Source organism: Ixodes scapularis, unplaced genomic scaffold (assembly GCF_016920785.2).
Source record: "Ixodes scapularis isolate PalLabHiFi unplaced genomic scaffold, ASM1692078v2 ptg000064l_1__unscaffolded, whole genome shotgun sequence".
NCBI lineage: Eukaryota > Metazoa > Arthropoda > Arachnida > Ixodida > Ixodidae > Ixodes > Ixodes scapularis.
This window is the reverse complement of record NW_024609903.1, coordinates 36,811-60,703: the sequence shown is the minus strand read 5'-3', so window position 1 is coordinate 60,703 and position 23,893 is coordinate 36,811. Positions and strand designations below refer to the sequence as shown.

The window sequence follows — 23,893 nt, the reverse complement described above, 5'->3', positions numbered from 1 at the left end:
TTGGTTCTGGGGATGCCCAGACGGCGTGTTCTCATTATGGTTTTTCTTTTTAAAGGACACATGCAAAGGAAACAAACATTTTTTTTTAAACGGCTTAGATGGAAAAGGGACGCCATAAAACGATTTTACAACGAAGAAAAAAAATGTTTAGAGCTATATTTACGGCGCAAAACGAAATTGTAGTTGGCGCCCGCGGGCACCGCGGAAAAGTGGTCTGTATTTATCACGTGACTGGTCTTTATTTATCACGTGGTGCTTGCGCTCTTTTGGAAGCTTCCTATGGCCTCTAAAAGTAACTTATTCATCTTTGTTTGAAGTATAACAGAAAAACAAGACGAATAAGTAACTTTTAGAGCCCAAAGGAAACTCCTGAAAAAGCGCAAGCAGACGTGATAGACCTGTGCGCCGGTCAGACGACGGCGGCGGCGCCCCGAAGCAGACGAACTTGTGCGGCGGCGGCGACGGCGGCGTGGAGAAACGCGTTGAAGCGGCGTTCGCACAACGCTCAGCGTGCGGCGGCGACGCAGCGCGGCGGCACGCGGGCCTACCACGTGACCAGCGGCGGCTCCCGCGAGCGCCAACTACAAATTCGTATAGCGCCGTAAATATAGCTCTAAAAATTTTGTTTCTTCGTTGTAAAATTGTTTTATGACATCCTTTTTCCATCTAAGCTGTCTAAAAAAATTCCTTTGCATGTGTTTTTTAAGGGAAAAGCCTTACTCGTGCCATTACGTGAAAAAGCGGTTGAATTGTGCCTGAAGGATGGTCAGATTAATACGTCATAAAGCACGCGCCTCATAAATAAAACGCAAAGAAAAGCGCAGCAACGCGGGTGCTTCGTCACGGAAGCCTGCGTATTGGGGGCTGAGGGTCAAAGCGGACGCGCCTATCAAATAAAACGCAAAAATGAAAAGCGCAGGAAGATGGATGCTTCGTCACGGAAGCGGTAGTGAGGCCGACGGGGTTTGCAGCGTCTGCCCATTGAGGGAGCGCCTGCGCATTAAACGCGCGGAAAAGAAATGCACTGGGTGTAGGAATGCTTTTGTATTCCTATATATTAGCAGTATTAAGTGTCTCTGGTGAATTTTTTTTATGCGATACGATTAATTTCGTTTTATACACTGCAAAAGGCTTATTCAAATGAGTTTCCATACTGTTTCACAAAAAAAGGGACTGATGTGGACGTAATATATTCTACAGGAAAAGCTATTTACAATGCCCCACAGAGTCACTGATGGGTATAGTGTCTTGTACACGGTACTCGGAAAAAAGTGAACGTTTACAATTACTCTTAACCGAATCTTATTTAATTCTATTACTCGATAACTCGAGAAGAAAAATAAGTGGCCGTTATTAGAAGAAAGTAACCTTTACTTTTCCAATTACTTCAAATTTTCAAAACAACAGATTCCCTCGCCGGTTTGAAAACGGCCGGCCTTTCGTACCGTCTATTATTGGATTAGAATCACCGAATCATGAGCCACTTATCTTTTTAGTCCACCAATTTTGGTAAATGCCCCTCCGGTCGGAGACTTATTGATTCAAAAATTCTTTAATAATAATAATAAAAAAAAAAACTCGTAGAAACAAAGGGTGCCATTAAAAAAGGGGGGAGGGCAAGTAGCAACTGTTGAAGTCATTCTAGTCCTGCCAAAAGTAACCATATTGCTCTTGTGATTACTTCCTAATAAATGTGTTCAAATGATTACAAAATTACTCTAAAAAGTAACCGATTACATGTAATTGCATTACTTGTAGCAAGTACCGTACCGTATACAAGTCTAGTATAGTAAGGAGTTTTAGAGAACCGTTTTTGCACACCCGATACGACACGATGGGTCCTCCGGTACGCACTGCGCATGCGCTTCCACAGAAGACTCGCACATGCGCAGTTCGTACCGGAAGAACCATTGTACCGTATCGGATCTGCAAAAACGGTTCTCTAAAACTCCCTAGTGCCGCCATTTCAAAGACGGTACAACGTACAATGTTTCATACGTCTTCCATTGTTTAAATATAGTTTTATATAAGGAACTGGAGAGAAGACTATGTAGAATACGTGCTACGTTTTAATTCTTTTCTTAAGGTTGGTGCGCGCGGCTTTTGGATGACCTTTTAGTCCCATGAGTGAATGCTTCACCGTAGGATACATTTACTGACTTATCTAGTTAGGCTTTAGCGACAGCCGCCTCGATGGCTCCGGCCATTACACTTCCGGCTGCCGAGCGCGACGGACGTGTTATCATGTGCTCCGTAGGAGCGGTGAAAACGGCCGCGTCAGGCCGCGGTATTTCTGTTTCTGGATCCCCCGACGATTACCAGGTTATCTTGCCTCCGCTGCCAAACGGATACGTTGTGACCAACGCAGTCTTCCTGCACTGTGATGTGAAAGGACGTCCGTACAAGATACAAGATTTCCGTCAAGAGTTGCAACGGCTGGATGTGATGAAAGACCTGGCGGCTGCCGGGCCCCATCAAATGAACCACGTGTGGTTGCTGAGGCTGCACTCGCTGGCAGCAAAGCAAAGGCTGGTTGATGCGAAAGAACTGACTGTGAAGGGGGGCCGCTGCCTCGTCATTGACCCAGCGAGCTTGGCGGTGACACTTAAGCTGCACTGGGTCCCATACGACGTTCCCAACGTCCTTGTGAAGAAAGAGCTGGAGCGCTACGGCAAAGTCGCCGACGTCGCCAGAGAGCGATTCCGGGAGAAGGGGTTTGAGGCGGTCGTGTCGAACACCCGGATCGTGCGCCTGACCCTCCAGGAAGGCAACACTGTCGACAGCCTCCCCCATGAGCTCCGTCTGGAAGGATGTAAGGTGTTGGTCGTGGTGCCAGGACGAGCTCCGCTCTGTCTCCGCTGCCGGCGTAAGGGTCATATTCGCCGAGATTGCCGCATCCCTCGCTGCTCCGACTGCCACCGCTACGGCCACGACGCAGAGGACTGCGTCAAGACGTACGCAACCATGGCGCGTGACCGAAGCGAGGACGACTACTCCGACTTCCTCATGGACGTCGCGGAGGCAGAGGAAGCGGTAGGAGGCTCTTCGCCGCACTTGCCTTCACCTCCTGACAACTGTGGGTCCCCTGCCCCTGCGAGCACCAGCCCTCCTGCTACCGCGGATCCACGATACGCGACGGAAGGTACGCCAAGTGAACCAGGAGCGATGGCCGCGGACAGCATGAACCCAACTACCCCAAAAACAGATGTCACCCACCCCGCAGCACGCGAACCGAAAGGCGCAGGTGACAGCGGTTCTGACGGCACGGCGACCAAAGACTTGGATGAAGACACGACCGATGGACAGCCCCCCAAGCGACTCCGAGACTCACTGTCACCTCGCAAGAAGTTGTCACAGAGCAAGACACCAGTACAAGGTCTTGGAACACCCCTGACAGCAAAAAGAGTCGTGTAGCGAAATCACTAGTTCTTTCCGACGACCAAAGACGGAGGGAATCGAAGTCAGGACGACGAAGGATGGGGGGCAGGATCAAATGGCTTGGTGGACGGGGACTGCGGGCGCGGCTGCTCGTGGGAGGGATGGAACGGTGTCGGAGAAGATAGACATTACCACAAGTGCTCCGGGTATGTGTCGTCACTACGCAGTTAAATTACAATCGAACGCTGTCTCGTCGAGGCAACACATGCCGGTTCTTGTAAGCACCGTGTTTTCCGTCTTGCCTCCTCTCGCCCTCTAATGCAACTCGCAAGGTCCCTGCGTGTGGGCACGTTAAACGTGCGGGGCTTATGTGCCCGACGCCGCCAATATCAAGTAAACCGCTTGCTTATCGAGAAAGATATGGATATTGTTGCGGTGCAAGAGACGAAGATGGAAAGTGAGGCCCAGACGGAAAGCATGGTGCGAATTTTTGAGGCGCGATACAACGTTTGCGTAAGCTACGCCGTTGGGAATTCGGGCGGGTGTCTTTTGTTATTAAGGAAGTCTTTAGGGACCGTTGAACAAGTAGTTAAATGTGAGTCTGGCCGATTTGTAATGTGTGATTTTCTTAGTTCTAGCTATAAGTTTCGAGTCCTGTGCGTTTATGCACCCACCAGAATGAATGAGCGCTTAATATTTTTTGAGCATCTGGAACAGTATGTACAAACCGACAGACTAGTTATTTTTCTCGGCGACTTTAACTGCGTGTGTGCACCGCAGGACCGTTCTAACAATATCCGGTATAGAGACGCGAGCACAATGTTTTTAAGCGACATGATCGAGCAGTACGGGATGGAAGACGTTGGTCACTCCGTGTCAGGAGCGTCAGGTGTGCGTTTTACCCACTTCCAAGGGGCCAGTCATGCCCGCTTGGATAGGGCCTACGTTTCACTTGATCTCGTCAGGGCGTGTAAGAAGTACACAGTAGAGCCCGTGTCGTTTAGCGACCACTGCCTCGTTTCGTTTATGTTGTGTGCCGCTAAGGAAGCTCCCAATAAGTTTACATGGCACCTTTGGAAACTAAATTCGCAGCTGTTAGGGGACGATTTTTTCGTAAAGGGAGTTCGAAAAAAGCTCAGTGAACTGGGCGGCCTCGACGAAGGTTTCGGCACACGATGGGAATTGTTCAAACAAGAGATTAAGATGAGTGCAATCGAGCGTTCTAGTTTGATAAAGCACGTCGAAAGGAAAGAAATAAAAGAGTTAAAAGGCCTGTTAGACCAGCTAGTCCGCGAAGAGTGCTTATCGCCGGGTATTTTTTCGGATGACATCAGCAATCTTAAAAAGCGGCTGGAAGCTCTCGATACCGAACGGTTTCTGGGAGCCATGGTGCGGGCGCGTTTAAAGCGGTTATCGCTTGGAGAGTTGCCAACAAAAAAGGCCTTGGCCATAGAAAAGAAATATGCAAGCAAAATGAAATAAGTGAAATCTTTTATCAAGGAAGAGTGTCTGGTGATAGAGACGTAATAGAAAGCGCTTTTGTCGATTATTATACCCAACTTTTCAAGTATCGCACCCCGCAGAAAACGGAGTTTAATAGTATTTTTTTGCCACTTATGCCAACACTTGAGAATGAACTTAAGGAACGATTAGAACGACAGATAGAGTTAAGTGAAATCGAAAGAGCTATTGATAATTTGCAACAAGGTAAATCGCCCGGCCCGGATGGTTTGGGAGGGGACTTTTATAAAGCGTTTAAAGAAGACGTTGCTCCTTTTTTGCTCGGTGTCATCCGCGAGGCTTATCACCTCGGCTTTTTGCCACCATCTTTTTTAAGCACACATGCCGTGTTCATTCCGAAAAGTGATGACCCCGCGAAACTTCGTCAAGTCAGTTCTTATCGACCTATAACGTTGACTAATGTTGACTATAAAATTTTAATGAAAGTCTTGGCGGAACGTTTACAGTCTGTAATAGCTAAGATTGTTGGCCCGCATCAAACATGCGGCATTAAGGGGAGAAGCATTGTAACCAACGTCCATGTGGCACGCAGCATTTTAGAGTGTTGCGATGCTATGGAGCGCAGAGTGGCGGTACTGCAAATTGATTTCGAAAAAGCATTTGATAGAGTGTCCCATGAAATACTTTTTTCTATTTTAGAGCATGTAAACGTAGGCTCTATTTTGATTGAAGGTCTGCGTATGGCGTACCAGAACTGCGCCACCAGACTTATTGTTAACAAGCGGGTCAGTGACCGCGTTCCCCTTTTTTCTTCAGTGCGGCAAGGCTGTCCACTTTCACCACAGCTTTTTTGTATTTATCTAGAACCCTTTTGTTTAAGCGTCATACGTAGTAACCAAATATGTGGCTTCAAATTACAGGCCAGTGAAGTTCGGATCTTGTCTTACGCGGACGACGTGGCCGTTTTTTGTTCGGATAAAGAGAGTGTTAAAAAAGCCGTAGAGTTAACTGTGACGTTTTGTGAAAACACGTGTAGCTCTGTCAACTGGCAGAAGTGTCTGGGTTTCTGGCACGGCGACTGGCCCTCCACGCCTCCGGTTTTTGAGCGCATTGAATGGTCTGTCACGCCGGTGCGCTATCTCGGCGTACCGTTAGAGTACTACCGCTCCAGCGATCAGTTTTGGCGCGAGGAAACGGAAACTTTGCGTGCAAGGACTGAGAAGTGGAGAGGAAGTGCCATGTCTATTTTTGCTCGCGCAACTATCTGTAACACCTTTTTAGCAGCAAAGCTGTGGTACGTACTACAGGTGATACATTGTTCGCGAATTAACATACAGCGTATGCATCGGGTTTTTGCTGTTTTTGTCTGGAGTTCCTCCTGGGAAAGAATGTGTCGAACCAATATTTTTCGTCGGGTGAAAGACGGAGGGCTAGGCCTCACACACATGTTCATAAGACAACTGGTCAACAGATTTCTTTTTCTTCGTGACCAGAAAGACCCTTTTCTTAGGACTGTTATTCAGTTAAGGCTATACAATGTTTTACCAGAGTTTGTAGTTGCGTCGTGTGATGATTGTTTTTCTGGTGCATACGGCTATTTTAAGGAAGTCATCGGTGCGTACCGCTTTTTAGCGACGCGTTTCTCTTTGGAGTATCTCGCTGAGGTTTCGCGTAAACGTTTGTCAAGAGATTTGATTGATTTGTTATTTCCTGTCCCGTTGTACCGGTCCAGATACAGTGCAGGCCCGGGACTAGACGTTTTAAAAAGAGTTAAAAAGATGGTAGTTCCCGCGAACGTGAAAACTTTCTTCTTTAAGTTGCACAGTGAAACCCTGCCCGTCAAAACATGGCTTATCGCTAAAGGCGTACCAACAGCATGGTCAGAGCACTGCGTCCTCTGTAAGCAGCCCGAGACAATAGAACACGTGTTTATCGACTGCTGGGACGCGGTGTTCTTTTGGGATGTTCTGCAGAGAACGCTAAAAAAGGACTTACCCCTATCGCCTCACGGCATCCGATACCTGTCTGTAGATGGAAAGGGCACGGTGCCTTATGATCTTATAATGCTTTTAGGCCTGCACAGTATTTGGCAGTGTCGTCTTGCGGTGCGTCATGCCGATATCAACGTCCGCCCAGTGCACAAGTACTTTGTTGAAACGGTGTGTCACCTGCAGGAAGTGATGAAAATGCAACAACCGTTACCTGAGTGGTTGCCCGTTCTTGAAGAGCTGGCGACCATTAAGGATTTTTAATTTTCTTTTCTATTATCGGCCAGGGTGGCTCTTTTAGCCATTCATTGATGTCATTTTCTCTGTTGTAAAATTCAGGAAATAAAGAAAAAAAAAAAAAAAAAAGCCTCGATGGCTCCGGGGCGAGAGCGCTGGCCTACGGATCCCCATGTGGCGGGTTCGAATCCCGGCCGAGGTGTCCGCAATCTGACGGAGGCTTATTGCGGAGGAGGCGCCGTGTAACCGAGCTTTCGGTTACACGCCAAAAGATCCCCAGGTGGTTAAAATTAATCCTCAGTCCTCTGCTGAGGCGTGCCAGATGCCCATCGTTGGTTTGGTACGTAAAACGCCCAAATTTGACTTTTTTAGGCTGTAGCGACGACTATACTATCATCCTCATAATATTTTTATTTTCATGTCCGTAAATGGCTCCAGGATGTGGCACATATTGAGGAATAAAAAAAAACATAATAATGCACGCTTGTATGTACTAGTAAAAATGCTACAAAAACATACAAAAGGCAAGTGCTCAATAACTAAAATTTTAAGTCCCTCGAGCAATTGTCTTTTTAAGATTGAAGTAGTAATAAAATATCAAAGTTCGCCATTCCATATAATCATTTACACGTATCTGTATTCTTGTTGTAGCGTGATTATACATATGCGGTTTTCGGGAGAAAGGTAAGACGTGCTTCTTTATGCACAAAAATAAACCACGCATCGCCGAGCGCTCAGTCTTCGGCCAAACGTAGAGCATAGTAGGGTGACACATATGCCAAGTGACAGAACTTATCGCTATCCGATTTTAATGTTATAAACGATCTTCGGGCATCTTCAATGAGAAAATTGCGGCCAACGAAGCTCGCGACTATTTAAAGATGAGTGGCGTCTGCTACATTTCGGACATCTTCAATGAGAAAATTGCGGCCAACGAAGCTCGCGACTATTTAAAGATGAGTGGCGTCTGCTACATTTCGGACATCTTCAATGAGAAAATTGCGGCCAACGAAGCTCGCGACTATTTAAAGATGAGTGGCGTCTGCTACATTTCGGGCATCTTCAATGAGAAAATGGCGGCCAACGAAGCTCGCGACTATTTAAAGATGAGTGGCGTCTGCTACATTTCGGACATCTTCAATGAGAAAATTGCGGCCAACGAAGCTCGCGACTATTTAAAGATGAGTGGCGTCTGCTACATTTCGGGCATCTTCAATGAGAAAATTGCGGCCAACGAAGCTCGCGACTATTTAAAGATGAGTGGCGTCTGCTACATTTCGGACATCTTCAATGAGAAAATTGCGGCCAATGAAGCTCGCGACTATTTAAAGATGAGTGGCGTCTGCTACATTTCGGACATCTTCAATGAGAAAATTGCGGCCAACGAAGCTCGCGACTATTTAAAGATGAGTGGCGTCTGCTACATTTCGGACATCTTCAATGAGAAAATTGCGGCCAACGAAGCTCGCGACTATTTAAAGATGAGTGGCGTCTGCTACATTTCGGGCATCTTCAATGAGAAAATTGCGGCCAACGAAGCTCGCGACTATTTAAAGATGAGTGGCGTCTGCTACATTTCGGACATCTTCAATGAGAAAATTGCGGCCAACGAAGCTCGCGACTATTTAAAGATGAGTGGCGTCTGCTACATTTCGGACATCTTCAATGAGAAAATTGCGGCCAACGAAGCTCGCGACTATTTAAAGATGAGTGGCGTCTGCTACATTTCGGGCATCTTCAATGAGAAAATTGCGGCCAACGAAGCTCGCGACTATTTAAAGATGAGTGGCGTCTGCTACATTTCGGACATCTTCAATGAGAAAATTGCGGCCAATGAAGCTCGCGACTATTTAAAGATGAGTGGCGTCTGCTACATTTCGGACATCTTCAATGAGAAAATTGCGGCCAACGAAGCTCGCGACTATTTAAAGATGAGTGGCGTCTGCTACATTTCGGGCGTCTTCAATGAGAAAATTGCGGCCAATGAAGCTCGCGACCATTTAAAGATGAGTGGCGTCTGCTACATTTCGGACATCTTCAATGAGAAAATTGCGGCCAACGAAGCTCGCGACCATTTAAAGATGAGTGGCGTCTGCTACATTTCGGACATCTTCAATGAGAAAATTGCGGCCAACGAAGCTCGCGACTATTTAAAGATGAGTGGCGTCTGCTACATTTCGGGCATCTTCAATGAGAAAATTGCGGCCAACGAAGCTCGCGACTATTTAAAGATGAGTGGCGTCTGCTACATTTCGGACATCTTCAATGAGAAAATTGCGGCCAATGAAGCTCGCGACTATTTAAAGATGAGTGGCGTCTGCTACATTTCGGACATCTTCAATGAGAAAATTGCGGCCAACGAAGCTCGCGACTATTTAAAGATGAGTGGCGTCTGCTACATTTCGGACATCTTCAATGAGAAAATTGCGGCCAACGAAGCTCGCGACTATTTAAAGATGAGTGGCGTCTGCTACATTTCGGGCATCTTCAATGAGAAAATTGCGGCCAACGAAGCTCGCGACTATTTAAAGATGAGTGGCGTCTGCTACATTTCGGACATCTTCAATGAGAAAATTGCGGCCAACGAAGCTCGCGACTATTTAAAGATGAGTGGCGTCTGCTACATTTCGGACATCTTCAATGAGAAAATTGCGGCCAACGAAGCTCGCGACTATTTAAAGATGAGTGGCGTCTGCTACATTTCGGGCATCTTCAATGAGAAAATTGCGGCCAACGAAGCTCGCGACTATTTAAAGATGAGTGGCGTCTGCTACATTTCGGACATCTTCAATGAGAAAATTGCGGCCAATGAAGCTCGCGACTATTTAAAGATGAGTGGCGTCTGCTACATTTCGGACATCTTCAATGAGAAAATTGCGGCCAACGAAGCTCGCGACTATTTAAAGATGAGTGGCGTCTGCTACATTTCGGGCGTCTTCAATGAGAAAATTGCGGCCAATGAAGCTCGCGACCATTTAAAGATGAGTGGCGTCTGCTACATTTCGGACATCTTCAATGAGAAAATTGCGGCCAACGAAGCTCGCGACCATTTAAAGATGAGTGGCGTCTGCTACATTTCGGACATCTTCAATGAGAAAATTGCGGCCAACGAAGCTCGCGACTATTTAAAGATGAGTGGCGTCTGCTACATTTCGGACATCTTCAATGAGAAAATTGGGGCCAACGAAGTTCGCGACTATTTAAAGATGAGTGGTGTCTGCTACATTTCGGGCATCTTCAATGAGAAAATTGCGGCCAACGAAGCTCGCGACTATTTAAAGATGAGTGGCGTCTGCTACATTTCGGGCGTCTTCAATGAGAAAATTGCGGCCAACGAAGCTCGCGACTATTTAAAGATGAGTGGCGTCTGCTACATTTCGGGCATCTTCAATGAGAAAATTGCGGCCAACGAAGCTCGCGACTATTTAAAGATGAGTGGCGTCTGCTACATGAAAATGCCACAACTTCTCATTGCAGTTTCGTTTTCTTACAAATAATGTATGTCTGTGCTTGTCACACTAAAACAGCGAATACCAAACATTGCTCCATGAACATATCGAACCATATAGTCTCCCATATAGGGGGCTATGGTAGAATGCACGGCATGGGTTTTCACCAACTGCATAACCACAAAATAACATGTTGGTAAAAAAAAAAAGATTTACATGTATGTTTGAACAGCGGCAAGTTAGTCAGACTCAATGGGCGACTTGTCTTCCAGCTGTAGATTATAAACTTAGCCAGAACAGCACAACCGCTGGCCTGGGGTTTTAACGTGCACCACACAGTAGTGATACACGACCGCACACTAGTACGATACACATGCAGATCGGAGGAACGGGCAGAGGGAAGAGAGAGGGAAGAGAGTTAACAAAGGATCCCTGGGTTCTGCAGCGCGACCTTTCCCTCCACGTGCTCCGAGCTAGTGTGCGCAAGCCCAGTCGGCCACCGACTCCCCTGCCCCCCCCCCCCTTTCCCCTTTTCATTTTTGATAATGCACTTATTATTACAAGATTAGAACAATTATTTGGTTAGAACGCCGCCGTCTTGGCCGCGACAGAAGGCAAACACATTTTCACAATGCGTTTCAAAACCGTATCATGACCTTGGTATTGTATCTCATTTACGAATTACACACAGTACATATTGATATACTTATTTCTTTTCACCACGCAGCGATTTAAACAGGACTGCATCGCGGTCCATTGCTCGGAGCCCGACATTTCAATGTGTTCAAGCCGAGACTGCGGTAGAAGCTACGTCCTTGTTGGATCAGTCACATGCCTCTCTTTCGCACGTCCTCACGCTCCAAGTCAGACGCACGCGGGGAGAGCCGGATCAGGTGGTAAGAGGGAGGCGGCTGATTGGTCCGGCGGGCACGTAGCTCCCACCGTAGCCTCAACTTGAGGGTGAACGGAGTTTAGTGTATGCAAAGCTATCAACGAAGCGGATCCATGCGGATTTTCCCTTTTCAGCAACCATTTTGTGATGATGCGTTCGAGACCTCCAAATTGCATGCCGGCCGAGCAGAAAAAAGAACCTCCACACATTTGTTTTTCCATCGGATTCCACCTTAAGGCATTTGAGAATACAAATCCAGTTTGGGTGTGCTTCAATGCTTTCACCAATTCTCTCTCCCTTTCCCCCCCCCCCCCTCCCTTACTCCATGAATGAAGTTGAACAGGCGGTTACCAGGTCACAAAAGAACTGATTTACTTTTCTTAGAGGACGAAAGCATAAACTCTCCGTGCGGGCATTTAAGGGTGAGATAACTAAAGTAAAATGAAATGAAATGAAACCATAGGTCAGAGCATAGCCAACGCTACGAGCTCATGGCTCCAATCAAGCAACACTAAGAGCGCAGTGTCACAGTGTCACGGCGATAATCGTGCTTCTGTGTTATATGTTTTGTATGAAATAGGACTCCGCGTTTGTAAATATATCAGCTTGAACCATAGAAATAACTAGAACACAAAGAAAGAAAGGACATTTACAAGTATGTACAAGCTCAACTCTTAACCGTTATTCGACCTGTGTTTTCGAATTTCTCCGAATTTCGCGAGAATTTCTCGCGAGAATCAAAGGGTGTTTTTCGGAGTTTATTATTTGCCGAGTATTCGGAGTTTATTTTTGTTATATTCCCGATTCTCCGAAGTAGGGAGTTTATTTCTGCTATGTTTCCAAATTGTCAAGATTGAATATAAAAAAACATATATGAACCGGCGGGTATAACCCTGCCCTAGCTTTATAAGAACGCACCACATGACATTGGCGCCTTTGCCATTAGTATAATACTAACTGTGCCACGACAAAACTTGGAAAAACTCATTAAATAATTCAACTCCTAGGCGTAGTCAATGGAAAGCAATTTCCCCTTTCATGCTATTCTTCCGCTCTTCCCTGTGCGGCTGCGCGGGTGGACCGGTGAGACAGAAGCCTCAGCTGTTCCTCCCATGAAATTTAAGAGCTCAAGGCTTTCACGGCTATGAAATCGCAACCCTACCTTTTCCTAAGAAGTTCTATCTGGGAACCAAAGCAGTGCTTCGAGTCGTGACGCAGAATTATAATATATGCGGTTCTCCCGAACGAACCCTGCGGGATAGTTGGTGAATCTTCTCTGGTCAATATACCACGAGATTTTTAAGGAATCTGGGGAGGCCTTTCCAGATGACCCTTGAACCTGCGTTCTGAGGAAACCTATTTGTAGAAAACGCCCTTTGTTTGCTTCTTTTTGGCGATCGTGACCTCCTAATTCGGAGTTTTTCCGGATATATCCGAATTGAAGAAAATTTTACCGGCGAGTGTTGTTCGGATTTTATCGGGTTTACCCAAAAACACGGAACCCTATGTATGATATAACACTGAAAAAAAAAAAAAAAAAACGCAGTGAATGTTTTGTGATTTTTTACTTTATGTTTTTGTGTCTGTCTCTGCGTCTCCTTTCCTTTGACTACACTCACATTTAAAATAAATAGTATAGTTCGTCCTGAAGCACCAAATACCAAGTTAAAGGGCAAGGCCCTCGTATGATGTCATTGTTGAATGGATGGATGCCTTTCAATCGGGCGGCGGCTTACGCCATCTAGCCAGTGTTTTTGTTCTTCAATAGATCACTGACCCGCGCCAAGCGGCCAACACACGAGCTGGCCAACACACGAGCTCGACGAGAGCCGCCTCACGGCTAAAGAGGCGTCCGCATTGGTGACGCTATACATGCCAACGTCGCGCTTGTTGTGATATGCTGCAAGACGCTCTGGCGGCAATGCTGACGTGGTATGCGGCGTCGCGTGGATTCACTAGAGATAACGGTTTTTTTGTTCTGTGTTCTGTTTTTTTCTTTCTTTGGGGGGGAATGCCGGCTTTGGGTTTCTAGGATGTACTGATGAAGGTCGCTGGGGATTCTTTTATGCACTAGGGTTGTACAGCCATGCGAGAAATAAGACGTCGCTGCACTTACCTTGGCCTGCGCCCAATCGAAAGCCGTGGTCACGTGCGTCTTCTTTCCATAGTCCCTCTTCAGGGCGTTGGTCAGGTTGTCTCTCATCTCGGACATGATCTGCGAGAGAACACGTCGTCGTATGCAACTCCGGCGGCCCGCCCTACTCAATCTGGTATTCGACGAGTCAATTAACCTCGGCGTCTTTGTGGCGCGTTCATACGCGGCGCGTTACGCGGCAGATAATGCTGTCGCGCTGCCATCCTTCGTGCTTTCTCTGACCGAAACGACGCGGCCGTGGTGGCTGATATGCATCGTTTCGCCCTTTTCCGGAACGACTCCGCGAACGCTTTCTGAAAGCGTTATCTCGGGTGGAGCGTATACCGACCGTTCAGCCTATTCACTCGTTGGGCCATCATTTTGTAGCCGTGCCGTACTTTGTATAGTCACCCGCTACCTGGACAGAAAGCCCGTATTCATGCGATGGAGTCGGTGGTCAAAGACGACGTCATCATGACGCGCGTCAGCAGGCACGCTGACGATGCGATGGTCATTGGCCAGCGCACATCGTGTTTCACTGCAGTTCATGGCAGCTTAAAGAAGCAGGGTGGGGCTTATCCTTTTTGCGTTTCTTACTTTGTGATTCGTTCTCGGGCGATCTTATCTGCTGATGCCACATTCTCATTGACTGCGGAGGGATAATGAGATGATTGTAACTCGCCACGCCCGGCGTTTCTTAGGCAGTCAGTGGCGATAAAGTGCTTTGCGGGAAAGTATACACTCCAGATTTATTACAGTGCAGGCTGTTGGATCCTGTTGTAACAAATGGAATCACGCTAAACGTTCAGCGCGAAACGATTAACGGTAAAATTGTCGTAAAATTCTAGCTATGCTGTCCAAGCGGGTTCCAAACGCTTTCGCAAAACGCCCGGAGCCTCAAACATCGGTTATTAAGGCGAAAGCCTTATAAGTCCCATTACGCGAAAAGGCGGCGTCGGCGTTGTGCCCGAAAGATGGCCATAAAGATACCTCATCAAGCCCGCGCCGCTCAAGGTCAAAGCGGACTCGCCTTATCTATGAAGCACAAGGGAAAGCACAGTAACGCAGATGCACCGTCACGGAAGCCGCGAGGCCGGCGGGGAACCGCGTCTGCGCACGTGGGGGAGCCTGATGTCACCGCCGGAGCGCCATGCGCAAAAGTAAGATGTGGCACGCTGCTTGTAGGAATGCGCTGCGTGTAGGAATGCTTGCGCACTCCTACACGTAAGCAATCTTAAATGTCTTCGGCGCGCTTTTTTTCCCGCATCTTATCGGTCGGCCTTTTTTTATGAAAACCACCAATACCTCACTTTCCCCACAAAACGCGTTAAAATTTGTTAAAAATTGAGATAAAAGAAATTAATAATTTCTTTTACCTCAAATCTTAGCTCTTCTCGATTCGTTATGCGAAATATTGTCAAATTTAATTATTTTATAATTAGAGTTGCGGTACGGTTTCCGCTAAACCGTACCGTAATTCGGTACGGTTTAGCGGAAACCGCTAAACCGTACCGAAGCACGCACTCCCCCACGCTTGGAAAACCCTCATTCTCAAATACATATTTGTTATTCTGTGTAAGAGCTATAAAAAAGCAGATGCAGTTCGTATGCGTTCTGCAAAATAATCTACACGAGTGCTCCAGGGGAGATGTAGATTAAAAAAGAGAGCCGGACATTTTACCGATAAAGCATACACCACTGGAGTACATTTACAATTTTGACAATCAGACAATGGAGAACCAGAGGAGTAGTAAGTTTTAATCTTTCGTGAAAATTGTGGAAGCACAATAATTAAGTTTTGTCTATGTTAACAAATATATTATGGCTTTCATATCATTATATCAGCTTGTACATATCTGTCTGAAGTGAAAAGACCGTTTCGATTTCGTCATTTTCAGTCAATAACATAGACGTATCCTCGGCCTAGACGTGAAGAGAAGTTCAAATTACCAATTTCATTTACATAAATATTAAACAGTAGCGCAACTAGTATATATCCGCCGTAGTTAACGTCACCAATTTTTTACAAGTTGATTCTGTTTGGATAAATAGTTCGTGAAATATTCTAAAAATGGACATCTGAAGCCAAAAAATGCTCTAATTCATATAGAAGTAACCCGTGATCAATTGAAACAAACACCCAGAAATAGTGATAGCACAAAGTTGTTTTTAGCAATATTTTTATAAATATGGTCTGATCCTCTAGCAATGTGATTGTTTCTCCACCCTTACGAAAATCGTACTGGGAATGACACAGCAAATATGCTTCGTCCAAAATGAGGACATTGACTAAAAAGCTAACCTTTTTTTAATGATTATGGATATTATCGGCAAAAGAAAAATCGGCCTATAATTTAACATATATTTTTACTTCCTTTTTTTTATACATCACAAAAGCTATTTTGAGGCATGTGTAGCTTTAAAAATGCTATCCCTCTTTATTAAATTAGTCATGAAAGAGTTAATTATGATAGCTGCACAGCGCATGTGGGCAATAAAAAAAAGAATACGCCATTCCTGTATTACAAGGCAAGTTATTCATCTTAAAAAAAAAAAAAAATGAAACGACGTAGAGGAAGGATCTGCCGGGAACGACGTAAAGCTTTAGGAAATGAAATTACGGCATTGACCAAGACAATGAAAAGTCGAATAGAAGAGTAAAAAAAAATAAGTACTTTAATGCCTTAGTAGTTAGTTTCTCAGACAATCAACACAAACGTTTTAAAGGTATTTAACAAAAAAAAAAAAGAAAAAAAAAAAGAAATGCGTTTCCGAGTTTACCCACGCAGCACCCAATGTCGTGCGAACATTCCCTGGGTGTTCTGAACGTTGAAGGAACGTTAAAACACCATTCGGAACGTTCTAGAAACGTTCGTATGCGAACATTCCCTACAAGGTAAGCTGCTCAACATTCTAGGAACGTTCGTTGGCGAACATTCGTATGTACAATGTTTTCGGAACATTCGCATTCGAACATTCATATGCGCAACATTCTTTGAATGTTCGCTCGCGAAAATTTATAGAATTTTCGCAGGTGAAGTCAACTTTACGGAGCTCTCACGCAGCCTGTGGTTCGAAACACCATTCACTATATGCCACTTTGTCCCAAAAACATGCAAATTAAGTGGAGTTTCTGGAAACTTAGCATAAGGGATCAGTTTTATATGAGTCTACCGAGGAATGCGATATAAGGTGTAGGAGAAAAGCAATGGTTTTCAAAACTTGATAATGAACTTGGCACTCACTGCGTATGTAGAGGTGCAGTTTTGAATAGACCCGATTTTTATCATGAGGGGTTTAAAACTTTGAAAACGGCTACATCGTGCAGTTAAATGTGGGATGCCATGTGTATCTGTTCTTAAGCTCGGAGTGAGTAGTCGGTTATGTATGCAGCACATTCTGAATGAAAAAAGTTGACAAGTGTCAGATAGGAGTAAATTGTCGTTAGTACATGCTCAGGCTAGTGCGCTAGGAAAGCGGGAATCTTGTTCCTGCGCCTTGTAAAATATGAAAAAAACTGTGAGTGCGCAGGCGAGCTGGTGGATGTTGATCATAATGTATAAAACCCGAGACTGTGGTAAAAGCAAGGAAACGGAGTCGAAGACGAAAAACAGGGGAAAAGAACGTCTCAACTGACGTTCTCCGTTTCCTTGCTTTTACCACGGTCTCGCGTTTTCTACATTATGTTGTAAAGTATCTTTCGATTAAAAAATATTGATCGCCCTGTGAGGAGCTTTACAGTATGGTTCATTGGTGCTGCGGCGAGATGTTTCGGTGGCGCCCTCGTTTGGTTACTTTTTGTGACGTCATTACCTTGTGAACAACAAGTTCGATGGTCTTCGTGGAAGCCTGAAATCATAGCGCTTTCCCTCAAAACTGAAGTTCTGACATTCCTCTTACTTCTGTCGATGATACACCCTTTGCTGACGTCATAGTCTGCATTCAGCCAATTGTGGTTTTTCTTTTCTTCAGAATAGATAACTGGAACACCGTAAGCATTATTCCATGAATGTTGATTTACTGTTCTGAGAATGTTCTGCAAACATTAGTCTGCTTTTCGAAACATTCTTAGAATGTTGTGAATGTTTATTCAATGTCCTTTCAACGTTCTGCAAACATTTCGTGGAGAATGTTCCCCAGATGTGACGGATAAGTCTCTATTCTACGCTCTATAAACATTTAGAGACCGTTGACAGATACATTCGCAAACTTTCCGAGAACGTTGCAAATGTTCATGCTAATGTTCTTGGAATATTCTTTAAATGTTTCTGTGCTACTTGAGTAATACAAAGGAGGGCATTACTAATGATAAGCAAGACCTTGCAAACCTGTTTAATACATTCTTCTCAAGTGTTTTCACAATAGACGATAATGAATCAATAGAATTTCAGTTGCCTAAAAACTTCCCGGACGCAGATGACTTGGCACTTTCAGTGGAAGGAATACTGACTATATTGAATCTATCAACTTCTAAGTCGATAGGTCCAGACGAAATTCCCAATGCCTCGCTAAAAAGATACACGGAATGGATGGCCAAATACCTCTTTGTAATTGTTAAAAAAATCGCTGGCAACGAAAACTTTTCTAGAGGACTGGGCAATGAGTAAAATAATTCCTATACCGAAAGGCAGCGAAGCAACATCTGTCTGCAACTATAGGCCCATTGCCTTAACTTCAACGACGTGCAAAGTTTTAGAGAATATAGTTTCCAAACATGTCAGATTCTTTCTTGTAACAAGTTTCTGAGCAATTATCATCGTGGGTTTCACGAGGGACTATGGACAGTGACCCAGCTCGTAAAAGCTGCGCATTATCTCTTTGAAGTGGCTGATGGTAGGAAACAATTAGATGTAATATATTGGGGCTTTAAGAACGCGCCTGATAAGTTCAGTCATAGAAAACTACTAATAAATTGAAATTTGTTTTAGTAGAACATTGTAACGTTTTTAGTTTGATCGATGAATTTCTTAATAATCGTAAGCGATTTGTAAGTAGTGACGAAAATTGGTCTAAAATACGTCATGTTGAGCCGGGTGTGCCACAAGGCTCGGTCTGGATCTAGATCTGCTGGCTATTCCCTTCTTAACGGGCGGAAACAGTACGGATTATCTTCGTGTGTGTCCTAGCCATTAATTGCCATTAGGAATGAGGAACTCCCGCTCCCCCGCAGGATTTCTTTCTCTAATTCTCCAGTCGTCGCTTTGTCGCCTTAATAACGTTCGCACCGTTCCCCCCTGCTGCCGCACCAGCCGCGCCCCCTGTATCACTGGCTACCATGTCTCCCTCTTGCGGTTGGCCAGCGAAACGGTAGTTGGGCCATTGTTTTTTTTGTTATATATTAACGACCTTATAGTTGTTCCGTATATTCAAGCGATATTGCTTACAGATGATTGTATTATTTATACCGGAGTCAAAGTGTCGACGATGAGATGAGTATTTGTCTAACATAAACGATTGGTGTACAAAATGGCGAATGTTGCTAAAAACGCCAAAAACCGTATGCATAACCATACCTCACAATCATCAACCTTTGGCGTTTAGCTACACACTTGAAGGAGTGACCTTAACCAATGTTACTAAATAAAAGTATATTGGTCTTACTCTAACTTCAGATCTCAAATGGGCAAAGAACGTTGAAAACGTTAGTGGCAAAGCTAAAAAAAAAAAAGGAATTATCGGACGAACTTTTCAGCTTGCTTCACCGGAAACCAAGCTGATCGCATACAAGATGTTAGTGCGCCCAATACTGAAATACGCGGGCCGTACGTAAAAAAAGAACTTCAGTTAAAATTGGGAAACGTGCAACGACGGGCATTGCGTTTCATATACTTTCGGTATCGGAGACGGGAATCGGTTTCACTATGTACAGCAGAGCCAATTTACCGATGCTCCAACTCGGCAGAAAACAAAAAAAAGTTAAATTTGTTTTTACAGCATTATTAACAATTTGGTTTTTGTTGACAAGCATCAATATATAAGTGAAGACATGTCGCGAATAACGAGGAATATAAACACGGAAGGTACGCGAAAGAAAGAAGGTCTAGTACGGATTCCTTTAGATACTCCTTTCTGCAGACAGCGAGGAGTTGGAACCAATTACCAGAAAAAGTTGCAAGTGCACGTAGCCGGGAGGAATTCGCATTTATTATTTCTTAACGTTTGATACCGGCAAGGACGGTGCTTTCCGCGTTAATATTGCGGGCATTGCACCCGTTTGATTTATGTATTTTGCATGTTTCGGTGCAGGGCAGCTGCACGGACGTGATTGTTGGGCTGTTCCACATACCGTGTCGACCCTAACAATAGACAGTTTTAGTATAGCGTTGCTGGCTCTTGCGTACGCAGTACGCAATAGTATAGCGTACGCTAAAATGACCTGCTCGGACCGAATTTAGTTGTGCGTTACGTTTTCGAGTGAACACCGCGCGTGATCTTGGTTACATTTGCTAGAGCCGTAGAATTCCGCGTGCTTATAGCGCAACCATGCTCCTGGAAAGAAATATTGAAAAAGAAAAAGTGTCCAATCATTTTATTTCAGATTAAACCAAGCCACACCTGCCTCGTCAAGCGCGCTTTTCTGCGGGGTACAGAGGCTACCAGTACGAGTGCGTAGCCAAATTCGAACACGGAGCCTCCGTCAGTCGTCCCGTGGAAACGGCACCTTTTATCAATGCTATCGCAGAATGAAATTCATGACCCTGATGTCCAGTGCATAGCGAGAACTTCGGCGATTTCTTTTAGAGTCGTTCGTCCGTCGGCGATGAACTGTGGGAATAGGCTTAGCGTTGAGCAGATCGCAGCGTCGACGCACACTGCGAGCGGCGAACATTTCCACTGTGCACTCCTTCAGCTGCAGGGCGATCTGATTCGACCGCGGTAAGTCCCAGAAAGAATCGCCGAGCTGAACACCACGCAATTTCACGTAACACAGAACTTCGAAAACACCACGTCGCCCTTGCTGCGCCAGTCGAGGTAACCGCCATCTTGAAACTGGCGCTCTCGTTGGGTCCGAGATCTCCCGAGAGCGTCCCGCAAGGCCCGCTAGCCAGCAACGCAAAATCCCCAGCGTTGCGTGCGTACGCAATACGCTTGCCCTTCTATTGCGTTCTGCGCATGCGCACTCACGACCCGCAATTTCCTTGCGTACGCAAAGCTATAGCGTACGGTCCACCAAAACTGTCTAATGTCTCCTGTCTTAGTCCCGCATAAGGGATGGATAGCGCGTTGAAATAAAATAAAGGAATGAAATGGTGTATACCTTGTCCTGGAAGATGACAGCGAAGACCCCGATGGCCAGCTCGCAGGCGAGGATGACGAAGAGGAAGGCAAAGTAGGTGCCCAGCAGGCAGCGGCTCTCCTTGATGGCCCCGCAGCAGCCGAAGAAGCCGATGAGCAGGACGAGCAGGCCCGTGCCCACCAGGGCGAAGGCCAGGTACTGCGGCAGCGCGTAGTTGTCGTCCACGCGGAACAGTCGGAACAACGTGGACCGGTGCTCGTCGATCAGCAGGTACGCGCCCAGGCCGATCAGGGCCAGCCCGGACAGCTGCGGGGCCCAAGAGCACATATCGTAAGCTGCGGACTGCGCCCGCGCTCAATCCGCGCTCAACGTGACGGCACCGAGCTCTCGACTCCGTTTCACTCCAAGTCGGACCGCAGCCGGACGACCCGACGGACCCAATCAAGTGGCATGTCAAAAGTGCATCGGCGCTAGCCGCATTTGTGCGCTTGGTATTATAGCGACTTGACCAGTCGTGGACAATGACTGCGCCGCTATCCTGAGCTTTTTTCGGAGCGTGGTTGGTTTAGCCAGTAATAGCATACCCAGAAAGCGTCGTGACGATGCACTTTTGACGCCGTTCGATGATTGGCTCCATCGGATGGCAGCGCTGGCTATTGTCGAACTTAAAATGCGGCCAGGTTCCTTAAATCGACCGCAAAATTCGGTTTCTTAACCTATCGTGCTACGATTTTGTGCAGCGTTGCCCACAGGTGGTGCATTCTTTTTTTATAAAATTTGCAAAGAGCGCGCTTACCTGAGGAAAAAATAAAAAAGAAAAAGTCTCGACTCGCATGGAAACGCAGCGGAACCACCGGTCTTAGGGCAGCCTATCGTTTGAAGACAGCCCCTCCGGCAAACTCCGGAGGGGCTGCACGGCCGAGCTCAGCGCGGCGCGCTCACTTCACGAGAGCACGCGATAGGCCTTTGGCCGATACCTCCTCGGCAGTAGCGAAACCTGGCCTTCTACGTCAGTACGCCGCAGACGAACTAAGGGAGCGGAAGAACCACATTCATGCTTTTGCATTCACAACTCAAAATGAAGTGCTTACGTGTCCCGGAATTTCTGCTTGTTTTTAGAGCGTGCACTCAAAAAATTCTGGCTCGTCTACTTTCTCGCAAAACATGCGCTGGACCCGCCACTGTGATCTACACTCCAGAAAGTCCAGTGCATCTACACTTCTGCAGTAGAAAACAAAAAGCACCACCCGTGGGCAACGCTTCACAAAATCGTAGAGCGATGGGTTAAATCCATTTTCGGCGTTCGATTTAAAGAGACTGGCCGTTATTTGAGGCACCCTGTATAGGCTGATATAGGTCCCGCTAGCAACGTAAAGCGTTTGCAAACGTTCCACGAAAAGTCTTTATCATCGCCCCTCAGCCAATCATTAAGTACAATTAGTCGAAAGTAACACAGAAAAAGGAATCATCAAGTAATGCTCAAGAAATAATAAGCCATTTCGGCGTTTGTATATTTCTTAAGCTGTAACTGCGATGAAGTAAAATTTAAAAAAAAGCGTACTTGGCGCTTCTTACAAGTGTACCGACATTTCTCGCTGCAATTTCTGCTGCTCGACAGTGCGTTGCGCATGATTGTGCGCAGCGGCAGAATGAACTGAGGGGCGCAATTTCGTTCCCGTGGAATGCGCTTCGCCATGCATGTAGGTTGTCGTTACTTGTCGAGGAAAGCACCGAGACACTTTACTTAAAGGCTGCAAAACAAAATTTCTGCGCGTTTACTTTTCGAAGGAGCACGTCGTGGGTCAATCGCTGCAGTCTGCGCAGCGCATCCAGTGAATGCGTCCTGACAGATGAACTGGCAAACACGCGTCTGCGCAGGGGTAATGCGCACGACGTTTTTGTTCGCTCATTGTTCTATGAGGAAAGAACTGTTTGCAACTCATTTCGGCGTCTAGTCATTGCTCCAAAATACGGTTTCCATGCACACGTTTCTGCAGAACACGCACGCGGAACCAGCTTAAAGGCTGGTTCACACGGCACCGTTTTGTCAAGTTGCGAAGCAGTAACGTACTTTTTGCGTCGAGATAAGACAACAAGACGTCATTACGAAGAACAGATGTGCCGGTGACTTGCCGTCGTACCTCGACGTAAGCGTACGCAAGCTCCGTAACGTCCGACAACGGTGCTGTGTAAGGTGGGCTTAAAGAAACACTCAAATAAAAAAAAATGTTATTGAAGGGCCTTATACTCGTCAGGAATGATAGTTTTTGAAGGGTCTTATCCCCTTCATTAATGTTTTTTTCTTAATTTTTCTTTAATTTTTTTTTGCGCAATATTTACGACGCAAGGCGCAAGTTAGGTGGCGTTCACCACCCACTCTGAACCCCGCCCACAGAGCGATGACCCCTCCCATTACATCTGGATGGGCTTGGCTGTTTGACTGAACACATTGGCAAGTCTAATGTCTCCTTCCAAAGTAACACAAAGCGGGCTCTGAAAGGGTCACACTCGGGTAGACCACGTGGGTTCAAGGTCGGGTTTGCATATCGGGTCCAAGAACCTAATTTCGTTCGGAATTATTTCATCATTTCACCTACGGTGTGTGTATTTCAGTGCATCACCCAAATTGAGCACTCATAACTTGTCTCGTGTACCTACTGAAAAAAAAATTACCATTTTGATAGATGAATAAAACACATTGAGCAAGATAGTGCAAAATTGGGCACTTAGAGTGAACAAATTAGAACAGAAAACGGTGCAGATTTCCATATAAAATCCTGTCGGATGGGAAATTGGGATACGTAGCCAGGTTGAGCCGACGACATTCGGAGAAGCGTGCTTGGAAGTCACCCTTAAACTCAATCATCCGCGTAAAAAATTCCACCCCACGTAAAACGGCCTCTTCAACATACGCGCCGAGTACAGTAACATCGTAATAAAGTTTTGCAGGTCTAAAATTTCTCTTTCGCGCCTAAAGTTACAATCCTACTGGTGATTTTGTATGATATGAAGTCGATCTCCTACGTTGAATTTCCAGAACGTGCAATCGCTAAAAGTGCAATGTCACGGCGTTTCTCTCATTCTTCCCAGCATGTCCTCTCATTGACTAAATCAATC

At 45.9% G+C, this 23,893-nt stretch overlaps 1 protein-coding gene across 1 annotated transcript in view; it reads right to left on the bottom strand.

The window, feature by feature from the left end:
• LOC120841385 (CD151 antigen) overlaps positions 1–23,893 on the bottom strand; it is a 58,370-nt gene that overhangs the window by 11,998 nt on the left and 22,479 nt on the right. The window contains exons 2-3 of the mRNA XM_040212280.2: positions 20,798–21,082; positions 13,522–13,620 (exon numbers count right to left, since the gene is read on the bottom strand). Of these exons, the coding sequence (XP_040068214.1) occupies positions 13,522–13,620; positions 20,798–21,082 (384 nt within the window). The remainder of the gene's footprint in view (positions 1–13,521; positions 13,621–20,797; positions 21,083–23,893) is intronic.